Source organism: Dasypus novemcinctus, chromosome 15, assembly GCF_030445035.2.
Source record: "Dasypus novemcinctus isolate mDasNov1 chromosome 15, mDasNov1.1.hap2, whole genome shotgun sequence".
Lineage (NCBI taxonomy): Eukaryota > Metazoa > Chordata > Mammalia > Cingulata > Dasypodidae > Dasypus > Dasypus novemcinctus.
Window position 1 is genome coordinate 12,198,651 of NC_080687.1, and position 13,492 is coordinate 12,212,142.

At 49.8% G+C, this 13,492-nt stretch overlaps 1 protein-coding gene and 2 long non-coding RNA genes across 3 annotated transcripts; 2 read left to right on the plus strand and 1 right to left on the minus strand.

The window, feature by feature from the left end:
* Window positions 1-1,777: 1,777 nt before the first annotated feature.
* On the minus strand, window positions 1,778-5,649 carry LOC131273575 (uncharacterized). The gene is made up of 2 exons (XR_009180845.1): window positions 5,507-5,649; window positions 1,778-4,616 (listed from the first exon to the last, which is right to left on the minus strand). It is a non-coding gene; the product is annotated as an uncharacterized lncRNA (long non-coding RNA).
* Window positions 5,650-7,429: 1,780 nt separating this feature from the next.
* On the plus strand, window positions 7,430-12,521 carry LOC131273576 (uncharacterized). Its single transcript, XR_009180846.1, has 2 exons — window positions 7,430-7,499; window positions 12,330-12,521. It is a non-coding gene; the product is annotated as an uncharacterized lncRNA (long non-coding RNA).
* GPR12 (G protein-coupled receptor 12) lies at window positions 8,905-12,521 on the plus strand. Its single transcript, XM_004458511.2, has one exon. The coding sequence runs from the start codon at window positions 9,832-9,834 to the stop codon at window positions 10,834-10,836; it is 1,005 nt and encodes a 334-aa protein (XP_004458568.1). The 5' UTR covers window positions 8,905-9,831; the 3' UTR covers window positions 10,837-12,521.
* Window positions 12,522-13,492: the final 971 nt, after the last annotated feature.

Below are 13,492 nucleotides of genomic sequence, written 5' to 3' on the forward strand. Positions count from 1 at the left end.
ATAACAAATGCCCACAAATTTGGTGGCTTGAAACAACAGAAATGTATTCTCTCACATTCTGGAGACCAGAAGTCCCAAATCAAGATGTCAGCAGGGCCCTGCTCCCTGCAAAGACTCTAGGAAAGGCTCTTCCTGTGCATCTTCCAGCTCCTGGGGTTTGCCAGTAATCCTTGGCACTCTCCATCTGCCGGTATGCCTGCCTGCCTCACCTCCTTTTCTTATCAGGACACTTGTCAGATTGGATTGGGGTCCACCCAACTTTAATAGGCTTCATTTGAACTTGATTACATCAGCTAAGAGCCTATTTCCAAATGAAATCACACTCATGAGGACCAGGGATTACGACTTGAACTTACTTTTTTGTGGGACACAATTTAATCCCTAACAGGGGAGATTAAAAAAGAGGAATAAAGGAAGGAAAGGATGTGTTGCAATTTTTTGTAGTTTCCTCATTGTTCTTAAACAGCAATCAATTTTTGTTTAAACAGGAAGTTAGAGTAGGCTTTTGGTTCAGCAATTCTTTGGCCCCTAAGAACAGATCTAATAGAAATATTTCTGTATGTTCACCATGCGACAAATACAAGTATGTCCTTCCCAGCCTGACTCACGATAGCCCCAAACAGAAAACAAGCAATGTTTACCAAAAGAATGGATTAAAAACCTGTGCCATATTCTTAAAATGGAGTACTACTCAGCAACAGAAAAGTTATCAACTCCTGCTTTATGCAACAAATGAAAACGTCTCACAGACATGTTGTCGAGCGAAAGAAGCCAGGCACAAAAGTACACATCCTGTGTGATTCCATTTGTATGAAGTTCAGAAACAGGCAAACCTGATCTATGGCACCACAGTTCAAACTAGTGGTTTCCCTTCAGGGGATAGTGATGGCAAGGAAGCAAGAGCAAGGCTTTGGGGAACTGGCAATGCTCTGTTTCTTGAGATGGGTAGTGGGTGGTGGATATTCCGACTATATGCCTGTGGAATATGCATTTTTCTGTATGTAGATTCTACTGCAATAAAATTTACTGTAAAAAAAGAGATAAGAATTAAATTAGGCTTTAATTCAGGGGCATGTTTTATCCTCAAAGAGTGCTCTAGACTGTTCGCAAAGCAGACCAAAGTGCTCTCCATCTGGTTATTTTAGCCACCTCAGTGGTCCATTCAGATTGGGACGCCAGTTAATCAAATATACAGATGGTGACTAGTAATTAGTAACATAAGCAGGAGAGAAGCTGCCCGTGGGTTTCAGTAGGGGAATCACGTACCCTCTACCGTGCTGACTCTGTTTATGGCTTGCTCCAACCAGTGATCTGGGCTAGTCCCACCATTTAAAAATTCATCTAAGGGAGGAGCTAATGAATGGAACTTGAGGGTTTAAACTAAGACTCTGTGCAGGATTAGGCATGAAGGCTTTCTCACCCAAAGCACTAACGGTGAGCAGAGGGCTTGTAGGTTGTGGAAATGCTGGACCAAGCTCAAAGTTTTATGATTTCTTGCCAAAGCTAAAAAAACAAGTGACAAAAAGGATTAATGAAGAAAAATAATAAAGGTTAACAGACAGATGGCATCTGCTACGGTGTCTTATCATGAATGAACTGGGAAGAGAACCTGCAGAGTCACTTTATAGCCCATCTTACTGACCTCCTGCTCTCCCCCTGCTGGAAATCCAAGTTGTAGGAGACACCTGGTATCTCTGCCCTCCGGGTACCCTGTCCTACTTTTCCTCCTTGTATTAGTCAGCCAAAGGGGTGCTGATGCAAAATACCAGAAACTGGCTGGTTTTTATAAAGGGTATTTATTTGGGGTAGGAGCTTACAGATACCAGGCCATAAAGCATAAGTTACTTCCCTCCCCGGAGTCTATTTGGAGCAAGATGGCTGCCGACGTCTGCGAGGGCTCAGGCTTCCTGGGCTCCTACGTTCCTGGGGCTTGCTTTACTCTGGCTTCAAGGTTCCTTCCTTCCTGGGGCTGACTTCTATTTTCTCTGCATGCTGATTTCCCAGGGTTCCAGTTTAAGTCTTCAGCATCAAACTCCAAAATCGAAACTCCAACATTAAAAGCCCTCAGCTCAAAAGCTCCAACTCTGTCCTTTGCCATGCCTCTTATCTGTGAGTCCCCACCTACGAAGGATGGGGATGCAACGCCCCAATCATAACTCAATCATCATGCCCAGGGACAGATCAGATTACAAGCATAACCCAGTATTTCTTTTTGGAATTCATCAGTGATATCAAACTGCTACACTCTTGACGTCCAGTTCCCTTAGTTCACATGGGAAACCCCTCCCAGGACACACAGGGCCACCCAGGTCTGGCCAGGGGACTCCCCCGAAGGGCAGCCAGCCCAGGCGGGGTCAGAGCTCTCTGTGGGAATTCCACTCACAGCCGGACCATGGTGTCAGGATGCAGCCCTGGGGCAGCCTGGATTCCACTCCACCGCTGCAGGGAAGAAGCTTGTGGGTGAGGCCAACCAACGCAGAGAAGCAAGATGCCCAGAAACCAGGTGTGGCAGGGGAGTGGCCCAGGGTCTCCACAGACAGGTAGGCTCCCTGTCCCGTGCTGGAGCGCCTGCTTCCTGCAGCTTGCCCTTCTCCGTGAACCATGCCAGGGGGTTTCTTAGCCTCGCTAGATAATAAAATTAGTTTTTTCTTAAGCTTTGATTTGGATTTCTGCCCTTTGGCACAAAACTCTCAAGGAACACACCAATAAACTTAGAATTAGGAGGGCAGTAAATTTGAATTATTCTTTTTTGCTCTAAGTATTCATTTGAGGGAAAGGGGTGCAGGCGCAGAAGCAGGCACACAGCCGAGGCCCCGGCGGGTCTCGGGCATACGGATGAGGTGAGGCCCTGCGCTGGGTGCTCCCGGCTCCAGGGGCCTGCCATCTGCCATCAGCGCTGCTTAGAGCTCTGACCTGGAAATGGGCGGTGACTTCCTCCCTGAGTGTGTGCCTGCTGGGGACTGGGTGGGACGCAGAAGCTGCCCCACCGCAAGTCTTTGGCCTCCGCTCTCTTGCCAGCCTCAATCGTCACCCATGACCACAAGGGCCAAGCAGGACCTCCCACCTGAGTGACCAGCGCCTCCTGAACGAGATTCAGTCCCTGCTCCCCGGGGACCCGTCCACGCCCCAGGGGTACACCCCCTTGTTCCTTCCTTTAGCTCCTCCCTCCTTTCACAGCAAAAATACATCCCTCTCCGTCGGCCACCCCAATACCTTCTCCTCTCTCATGCTGAGTTCTCTCATTTCTCTTATTTCCCACACACTTTAAAGCAGAGGTTCATAGCCAGGGGTCCGTGAGCTTGAATTGAAATTCAGAAACACATTTCTCTTGTGGGGACATGTTGGTGCAGGTGTGATATATTTATTAAATAATACGCAACATAGTGTGGGACTTCGTAAGGGGTCCGTGGTTTTTACCTGACGGGAACAAAAAAGGTTAAGAACCCTTGCTTTAAAGAAAGAGTGAATAAATTCCACAGCTGTAAATAATGCCAGCTCAGGAACCATCTCAGCGTTGCTGACTAAATAGCGCTGGCTAGCACTGTGCCTTGGTTTCCCTACTCTGCCAACGTGAGGCTCCTAAAATTGTGCCAGTTAGTTCAAACGGTATTAAGCCAAAACTGCTGGGTGCATATTTAAACATCTTCAATTTTTCATTGCTTTATTCTAAACGTGTTTCAATTATTGCATAGAAATTGAGAGGGAATTATACATCCTTCACTATAGCTTTTGCTGCCTGGTATCACTGCTGGTTTTTACATGCCTGTCACCACCATACTACAATGCCTGTGAGCGCAGAGACCACATCTTACCACGTTTGTACATCCAGCTTTCAGCACAGTTCCTGGCACATCAAAGGGGTTTGATCCCCACCTTTTGACTAAAGAAGTGTTGCTCTTCCTATTATCATCCTGTCTCGGTTTGGCAAGGCTGCTATGACAAATACCACACAATGGGTTTACTCAAATGATGGAGTTTCTATTGGCTCACAGCTTCAGAGGCCAGAAAGCTTGGTTCTTCCTGGGATGGGAATTGGGTACCTGGGCTTTCCCATCCCATGGAGGTTTCCTCACCTTCCTCTTTCAGGTTCTGTTGACTTCTGGCTCCCAGCTCCTCTCCATGGCTTTCTCTCTTGCTATGCCTGAATTTCTTCTGCTTTGCAAGGCCTCCAGTAATCAGGGTGAAGACCCGCCCTGGTTCAGCTGCGCCACACACATCTTCAAGAGGTCCTTTCCACCATGGCTTTACACCCACAGGAATGCAGATGAGGACTGAGAACATCTAAACTGGAGATAATAGCACCTACAGCTCCTCCTAAATACCCAAGGACCACTGAGACAGAATGTACATTGGGTCAATTTATCTTAACACATTTGTGTTTTCCAATTGTTTTGCTGTTTGCTGAAGGGATGGCTAAAAGTGGAAGAAAATGGTGAAACAAGGGAAATGGAAGGTTCTTCAAATGTTACCGAGGGCCCTAGTTTCAATGTATTTACCAGAGGATGACATTACTCCTAAATTACAATGGTAAATATATCCCTGCAGATTTATTCTTGTCAGTGGTTCCTCTCATTAGCTGACAAAAGTTGGCCTTGTTTGTGCAGCACTGATTTCACCTACAGAGAAAGAAAAGGTAAGGTGAGATATTTGTGCATGCTTTAGCCAAAAACTCGATTGAATACAAAGAACAAATATATTATCTTCTTGATATGATATAATCAGAATAAACAAATTAATGGTGTCAGATACTAGAATACAGATTACCAAGGGCTGGGGTGAGGTAGGGAATGCTTAATTGGTACAGAGTTTCTGTTTGGGGTGATGGAAAAGCTTTAGCAACAGATGGTGGTGATGGTAGCACAACACTGTGAATGTCATTAACACCACTGAATTACATCTTTTAATATGGTTAAAGGGAGGAAATTTTAAGTTGTATATAAGTTAACAGAATAAAAATTTTAAAAAGAAAATAGTATTGTACAAGACAGTGAACCCTAATGCAAACTATGGACTATAGTTAATTGCATAAGTATAATAATATTCTTTCATCAGTTATAACAAAGGTGCTACACTAATGCAAAGTGGTAATAATAAAGAGGCATAGAAGAACTCCTCATTTCCTGCTTTGATTTCTCTATAAAGCTACTTATCTAATAAAAATATTAAAAACAAATAAGATAAAACTCAATTGAAAATTCTCAGCCATTTGTGACTGAGCTCCTGGAGTCTTACCACCTTCAAAAGAAGGAAAGAGAAAGGAATTTGGCAAATGATGAGTAATGATTGAAAGTCAAAAGATGAGGCCATGTTATATAACACTTCCCACGGTAGCAAGCTGATGGTGCTGGTAGATTGAGTCATGTGCCCCAATTTAGATGTCCTTAATCTTAATCCACTTTCCTGTGGGTGTGAACTCATTATAAATAGGACCTCTTGAAGATGTTTGTGACAATTTGAAATTCTTTTATGAATCCCCAAAAGAGAAAGAGCATGTTTTTGAACTAACCCATGCCTGTGACACTCTTTTGGTTGGACTACATCAGGAGAGAGGTGTGACTGAGGTTAAGTCTCGGCCTTCTTGCTGGGTCCGATATAGGAGACACATCAAGGAAAAGGGAGCTGCCATATTGTATTGATCCTCTCAGGTGAGAGAGAGACCTGCAGGAAAACAGAAGCCCTGAGCTGCTCAAGGAGCCCAGGCCCATAGGGAGATGAGCCATACACCTGCGAGCTCACAGCTGAACGAGGGAAGAAAGCAGAGCAGCCAAGACTGAGAGAAGAGGCCGGGAAAGAGACAAGCCCAATGCCTGGTGGCCCACATCTGAGCTCTGGGAGATGGTAAATTCTGGACAGAAAGGCAGGGACCTCAGCAGAGATCACCCACCATTTTGCTTTACCACGTGGCAGCTGATTTTGGTGAGAAAGCATCTCTGATGGTGTCTTGATTTGGACATTTCAGAACCTCAGAACTATAAGCTTTTACCCCAAATAAATCCCCATTATAAAACCCAACACATTTCTGGTACTTTGCATCAGCAGCCTTTGGAAAACTACAACAATGTTATTTTTAGTTAAGCTGTGGCCCAGCTGAATGAGGGTGGGTCTTCACCCATATACCTGGAGGCCTAACAAAAAGATGGGGCGATCACGGGCGTGAGAAAGGAGAGGACATCACCAAGTGCCAGGTGGCAGGGATAAGCCACAGAAGCCCAAGGATTACTGACAGCCAACACCAGAACCCTGCAGACTTTGAAGAGAAAGCATTGCCTTGCTGACCCTTTGATCTGGAACTTATAGCCTCAAAGCCATAAGCCAAAAAAGTCCTACTGTTTAAGCCAACCCATGGTGTGTTATCTGTCATAGCAACTGGGCAAACTGAGACCAATAACCAAGGGGACCTGGAGCACTGCCCAGAATTCCTGTAAGGGATGGAGTAAGGAGATTGGACAACTAGCTAAAATACGTAAACATGGAACTGTGGCTTTTATTTAAAAGGGGTGCTTATGTGTATCTACTAATCACGTTCTGATTTACACCCTCAGTGTGTAAACTAAAATAACAATAGGCATCGTTACTACTAAAAACACTCCTCAGGTGGCGGACTTGGCCCAGTGGTTAGGGCGTCCGTCTACCACATGGGAGGTCCGCAGTTCAAACCCCGAGCCTCCTTGACCCATGTGGAGCCGGCCCATGCACAGTGCTGATGCGCGCAAGGAGTGCCCTGCCACGCAGGGGTGTCCCCCACGTAGGGGAGCCCCACGTGCAAAGGAATGCACCCCATAAGGAGAGCTGCCCAGTGTGGAAGAAAGTGCAGCCTGCCTAAGAATGGCACCACTCACACAGAGCTGACACAACAAGATGACGCAACGAAAAGAAACAGATTCCCATGCCGCTGACAACAACAGAAGTGGACAAAGAACACGCAGCAAATAGACACAGAGAACAGACAGACAACTGGGGTGGGGGGAGAAGGAGAGAGAAATAAATAAATAAATAAATCTTAAAAAAAAAAAAAACGGTGCTTGAGTAAGGATGGGAAAATATTGAGATTGCTTGCACAAATGCCAAATTGGATTTCTAAAAAGCTCCTATCAGTATCTCCCTGCTCCTTCAAGTCTAACCTGGTAGCCAGCGCACAGAGCCCACGTTTGCTGCCCCCAGGGAAGCCGGAGGCATGGTGTGCAAAAGTGTGCAAAGTGGGGGGGAGTTGTGTGCAATTCAATCTATAAACTTCCACAGCACTCCACCACGTGCAGTGACCCTAAACCTCTGCAGAATGGGCTATTTAACAAGGTGGCCCCGGGATTTGAGCGCATGTTAAAGACCCAGAGAGAGCAGCCACCGTCCCTCACACACACGCACGACCCCATAATCCCAAGCAGAATGTGATTATGAAGTAGTAGGTGAGCCGGGCAGCAGGAGAGGACATTTCCAGTAAGGGAACTTCATGGAAGCCCACACTGGGCCTTGAAAGAAGAGCAGGAGTTTGAAAAGCACAGGTAGGGAAGCAAAGGCTGGCGAATGCAAGGCCTGTCGAGAGCAGTGTGGGGGGAGTCCGAGGAGGAGCTGTGGAGAGGAGATCCTAAAGTAAGCCAGGCCGTTTTTCAGAGACGCAGGACTATCCCTGGGGCAGTGGAGCTCCTGGGCGTTGTGGCAGAGAGCTGCCAAGCTGAGGTGTGCGGGGCGGCAGGCCGTGGCCTGGCTGGTGGGGGCTGGTAGGAGGGCAGGTGAGAGGCCAGGGGGCCTTACCGCGGTGGGGATGGTGGGAACTGAAGCGCAGGCAGCCCTGGGAGGGCTGGTTAATCAGGAGCCCGCCGCTGGGGGCGCTGGTGAGAAGGGGAGTCTGAGCCTGGCGGCTGGGCCATGGGCCCCGGGGAGAGGCAGGTGATCAGAGGACGACACCCTTGAAGGAGAGGTACCAGGCCCTCGCCATCCTGTTCACACAGGGGCCCTGGGCAAGATGAAGGAAAGGCAGCTGGGGACATGTGACCAGGATGACGGGGAGGACAGGACACACACCTTTCCTTCTCCCTCCTTTAAACGAGCTTAAGTTCTACAGGGTGCCCCGGTTTTGGTATCCAAAGAAGACCTAGGCTCAGACAGGCAGCCAACATGAGGCTCTTCATCTCAGTCTCTGTACCTGTAGAGGTGGGGAAATGAGAAACAAATTCAGGTGCCACTTCAGGCCCCAAATGGATTGGGGGTTGGCCGGCGGCTGCAGGAAGCGGCTGCAGGAACTCAGTAAATGATTTCCATTTGAAAACGCGGCGCAGAGAGCGCTTCTTCAGTGCCGTGTGATGATGGCCGTAATAATTCACACAGCGGCAGCCTCCGTCCAGGCGGGCAAATGTGCCGCGGAGCAGAATTGAGAGCAGGGCCGAAGCACAGCTAAGGAAGACGGTCCCTTGGGGATTGGAGCGCAATGTGGCCCGCGGCAAATCCAAAAGAGCGGGCCGCGCCTTTGACTGGTTGCAAGGTGCGCCTGGCCGGCCTGCTCGCCCTGCGTTCGTGCCGCTCATCCTGTATATCGCGCTAAGCGGTTCTTTTGAGCACGCATGTAGCAGTGTAGGCACCGGCCTGGAGAAGCGGGAGCCCTGGAGCCTGGGACTCCCCAGGGAGCCACAGGAACGAAAGAGGTCACTAGGCAGCAGGCGGAGCCCCCGGGTCCCGCCCAGCTGCCGGCGGGCAGGGGTGGGATGCGGGCGCCGCGCGCCGGGAGAGCCGCGCGCCGGGGAGGCTGGCGGGGCCACCCCCGGCCTCCAGGCTCTGCGCTCTCGAAATCGGCGGGACGCTCTTGGTCGCGGCGGCGGGGGCGCGTGGGGGCGCGCGGACGAGGGCGGGGGCGCGCGGGGGCCGGGCGGGCGGAGGCGGCGGCGGCGCGGGGAGAGGCGGGCGCGCGCGCGCCGAGCGCTCCCCGGCCCGAGCCGCGCGCCCCGCGCCCCCGCGGCCCTCTCCGGCGCGGGGCCGCCGCCCCTGGTCGCCCGCAGCGGCGCCGACCCGAGCGAGGAGTAGCCCGCGCGCTTCGGAAGCACCCGAGGAGCCCCCTCCGCCCGGGCGCGCCAAGGTGACCTCCTCGCCGACCCCGGCCCGCGGGGTCGCCTGTTCCCGCGCCCTAGATGGCCCGGTTGCGCGCCCCGCGGTGAGGGGCGCGGCGGCTGGGCATGGACGTCTGTCTGTCTGTCCGTCCGCACACCTTCAGCCCACACACCTGCCTTTTGTGCTCTCCCGTGGCGTAGCCGCCCAGCCCGGGGCACATCGGAGAAGTCTAGGAGCCCCTCTTTGTTCCGGTGGGGAGGGGGCGGTGTGTGGGTGCACGCGCGGGAAGGAATCTGGGGGCGGGGTGGGGGGAGTTGGATGCAAACAGGGAATTTAAATATCCCAGGGAGGATGGCGGACCGGCGCTCGCGAGTTGTCGCTGCCGCGTGCTTTGCGCTGCGGCAGCCCAGATGCCAAACAGTTGTTCATTTTCAGCATGCAAGATGTGATTTCCAAATGTGGGTCCCCTGCACTTGAGGAGCCAGACCGCCGCGATCGCGCGTGGGCCCGCCGCTCTCGCACTCGGGTCGGGAACTCCTGTCCTGTGTTCCCCCCCACACCATACGGTTTTTTTTTTTTTTTTTTTCGGTCGTGGTGTTCAAACCAGGGAGACTTTGCTTTTGTTTTATTTCGGAACAGTTTCTCATTCCCAAGGCTTGTGGCATTTGGCAGTGTCTGAGCAGGGGCTGGCTCGCTGTGTGTGTGCGCGCGCGGGCGCTGCATGGTCTCGAGTGTGTCCTGGCGGATCCGCACGTTGCGAAGCCTGTCTCCTCGTTGACGAGCACGGGGGTTACAATGAACGAAGACCTGAAGGTCAATGTCAGCGGGCTGCCCGGCGATCGCTTAGACGCGGGTTCTGCGGAGAACCTGTCGGCCGCCGCGTCCTCCCGCATCCCCGCCGTAGAGCGGGAGCCCGAGCCCGCGGTGAACCCCTGGGACATCGTCCTGTGCGCCTCCGGGACGCTCATCTCCTGCGAGAACGCCGTCGTGGTCCTCATCATCCTCCACAACCCCAGCCTGCGGGCGCCCATGTTCCTGCTCATCGGCAGCCTGGCGCTCGCCGACCTGCTGGCGGGCATCGGGCTCATCGTCAACTTCGTGTTCGCCTACCTGCTGCGGTCGGAAGCCGCCAAGCTGGTCACCGTCGGGCTCATCGTCGCCTCCTTCTCCGCCTCCGTCTGCAGCCTGCTCGCCATCACGGTGGACCGCTACCTGTCCCTGTACTACGCCCTGACCTACAACTCGGAGAGGACGGTCACCTTTACCTATGTCATGCTCGTCCTGCTCTGGGGGACCTCCATCTGCCTGGGCCTGCTGCCCGTCCTGGGCTGGAACTGCCTCAGGGACGAGTCCACCTGCAGCGTGGTCCGGCCGCTCACCAAGAACAACGCGGCGGTGCTGTCCGTCTCCTTCCTCTTCACGTTCGCGCTCATGCTGCAGCTCTACGTCCAGATCTGTAAGATTGTGATGCGACACGCCCACCAGATCGCCCTGCAGCACCACTTCCTGGCCACGTCGCACTACGTGACCACGCGCAAAGGGGTCTCCACGCTGGCCCTCATCCTGGGGACCTTCGCGGCCTGCTGGATGCCGTTCACCCTCTATTCCTTGATAGCCGACTCCACCTACCCCTCCATCTACACGTACGCCACTCTCCTGCCCGCCACCTACAATTCCATCATCAACCCGGTCATCTACGCTTTCCGAAACCAGGAGATCCAGAAGGCGCTCTGCCTCATCTGCTGCGGCTGCATCCCGTCCGGGGTCTCCCAGAGAGCGCGGTCCCCCAGCGACGTTTAGCACCGCGCGGCGGAGCGGGGCCCTGCGCGCCGCGAGCGCTCCCGCCGCCCGGCTGGAAGGTCGCGAGGCTCTCGGTGCAGCCTTTGTCCTGGATTCTCTCTGCAGCGGCGGGAGCGCTTAGCCTTTGTGACGCAGTGACATCATTTAGATGAGTTAAGCGATGGAAGGGAAGATAAGGTTACCAGTGTTTTTACCCTTTTGGAAAAAAAAAATGAGTTCTTTGCTCCAAAGTTCTTTGTTTTGTTGGGGGCGGGGTTTTGTTGTCTATTTCATTTTGTTTGGGGGCAGAGATTTTGGGGTTTTTTTGTTTGTTTGTTTGGTGGGTTTTGGGGGTGGGGTGGAAAGGAAGAGATAGGACCAGGCCATGAGGTTATAAAAGCTCAACTAGTCCCTGAGATTTTGCCTAGACTTTAAATCTGCGTTATTGAGGAAAATAGAGAATTTACTTTTTCCAGACGTTTCCTGTGTATTTGTTTGTTTGTTTTAACATTAAGGTAGGTTGTCAATGCTGTACGCATGTAATGCAATCTCTTTCCAGCTAGCAAAAATAGTTTGTATGATTATGGGTGGAAGGGACCTGATTTTTGTTACCATGAAGTCTGTAATAGGTTAGCAGCACTGAATGCATGAGCCCGTCCTTACTCATTCTTTCTTTACTGTCAGCATTTACTGTTCAGAGTTACTTGGTGTTCCTATGAAGGCTGCAGCTCCTGCATGGTTGCCTCTGTTAGCTAGACCACTGGTTTCAAATGTTGCCATGCAAATCTAGAGTCCAACGAGTCTTTTCATGATACAATTTTCCAATATGTCCTTCTAAAATTAATCATGAACTTTGTTTTGATTTCTATATGAAGTAGGATTGATTATACACACCATTTTAATCTCTTAAGCTACAGTCTGATTGTTTGCAGGATACAAAAGGAAAAAATATTAATTAAATCTATCAAAAGTAGATTAACTTTATTTTAGTATATTCTGAAAAATAAATTAATGTGAAGTGATTGTGAACTGTGAAAAACACCACCTTTCATCTCTCACTATACCTAAGTATGTAGTAATAGTTAACCTGAGTATAACAAATAGAATTACATATTGTAGACCAAATATTTCCAGTTCATATTGACTGTGGTGCAAAATGCATTTGAAACGTGTGGTCTCCTATTTTAACGATTAATTTGGTTTGTGATTGCGTAGCATACATTATCTGACTGAGATATATCACAGTGATCTCACACGAGTTCACAAGCAAAATGACTGTGGGGCTTGCTTGTGAAAAGTTGTCTGAACTCTTTTTCCTTCTCTGCGCCAAAAAAAAACAAACACACAACTTAAATGCAATAAAACTCTATTGTCTATTTTCAGAGAGCAAGGTTTTGGTTGGGAAATTACTGGGAAGAATTCATTTTATACATACTGTAGAATCATTGTGTGAGCATCTGTTCAGTTAAGGCAGACAGATGTTTTGGACGCAGATCTCTTCCTTCCATTTGCAGTGGAATTATAGCTGTGTCTACACAACCAGTGGATCCTGGACGACACATCAATGTATCCCATTCCAATGGTAGCAAGGCCAGTATTGGTGCACCATCTGTCATCAATTAACCATCCTGGCAGCCTGGATGCTGATGCCATCTCTCCAGAGCCCTTGCTAATGTAATACAATGTGAATAAATCCTATGTTGGAATCGCTGGCTCCTCCCTTAGGTTACTTATGGCAGCAGGACAGGGACTGAAATATTTAAGAAATGGGAAAGCCTTTTCGATACATACCGCTGGATGATCAGTCTAACTAAGTTGATGCTTTTATAAAGTGTTGGTTTTTTTTTTTTTCAAACATTTGCTGGAATTTGCAGATTGAACATGATGTCTGTTTGTTGTTAATCCCTTAAAATGTCATAACATCTCCACGCATGAACGACAAAGGTAAGTTGTTTTTGACAAGAACTGGGAAATAGCCATAGTGCGGTTTGAAAGCAATAAGTGATGTTTTGGTACCAACAGTAGTTTCCATTTGCATCTCTCTGATAATAAGAATTATGATGATAATGATAGATACCACTTTGGACCACACACTGTAAGCCAGGCACCATGCTAGGAGTTTTACCCACTCTGTAGCTGTAGTCACAAACACACACTTGTACAGACAAGAAAACTGAGACTGAAAGAGGGTAAGAACTCTGTCCAAAGCCACAGACAGCAGGCACCGCTGGGCATGAAACCTAGGCTTCCCCGGCCAAGCCTTCTTGTTCCCTCCCTGCCACCTCTCGTCCCTAACTTGGTAGAAGAGCTGAGGGAGATGGTTTTACCATGTGACTGTCAGTACCTTTTAGTTCCATAATTATGACACAAAGGCTCCTGCTTGAAATGATCTGAGGTGAGACTGAAGTGGCTCTGCTTGTAGAAGGACTGCTTCCATCCTGCTCTGCTTCAGGAAACACTTTCCTACCCCTTTGGAACCAGAGCCAAACCCCAGAGGCACGTGCTAACATTTTAGGGCAAAGGCGTAGGGCGTCCTTATTGTGCAGAACTTCTGTCCTTCATCTATGAGTTTAAATCTCATAGTAGTCACTTAAATGGATATGCAATGGTCTTATCAAAACCAGGTAAGTGGTTGCTTTTGATCCATGTTTTGAATACATCTCATTTTAGCTCAAAG

Coding starts and splice junctions, on each gene's coding strand:
- GPR12 (XM_004458511.2), top strand. CDS start 9,832: ATGAACGAAGACCTGAAGGTCAATGTCAGCGGGCTGCCCGGCGATCGC.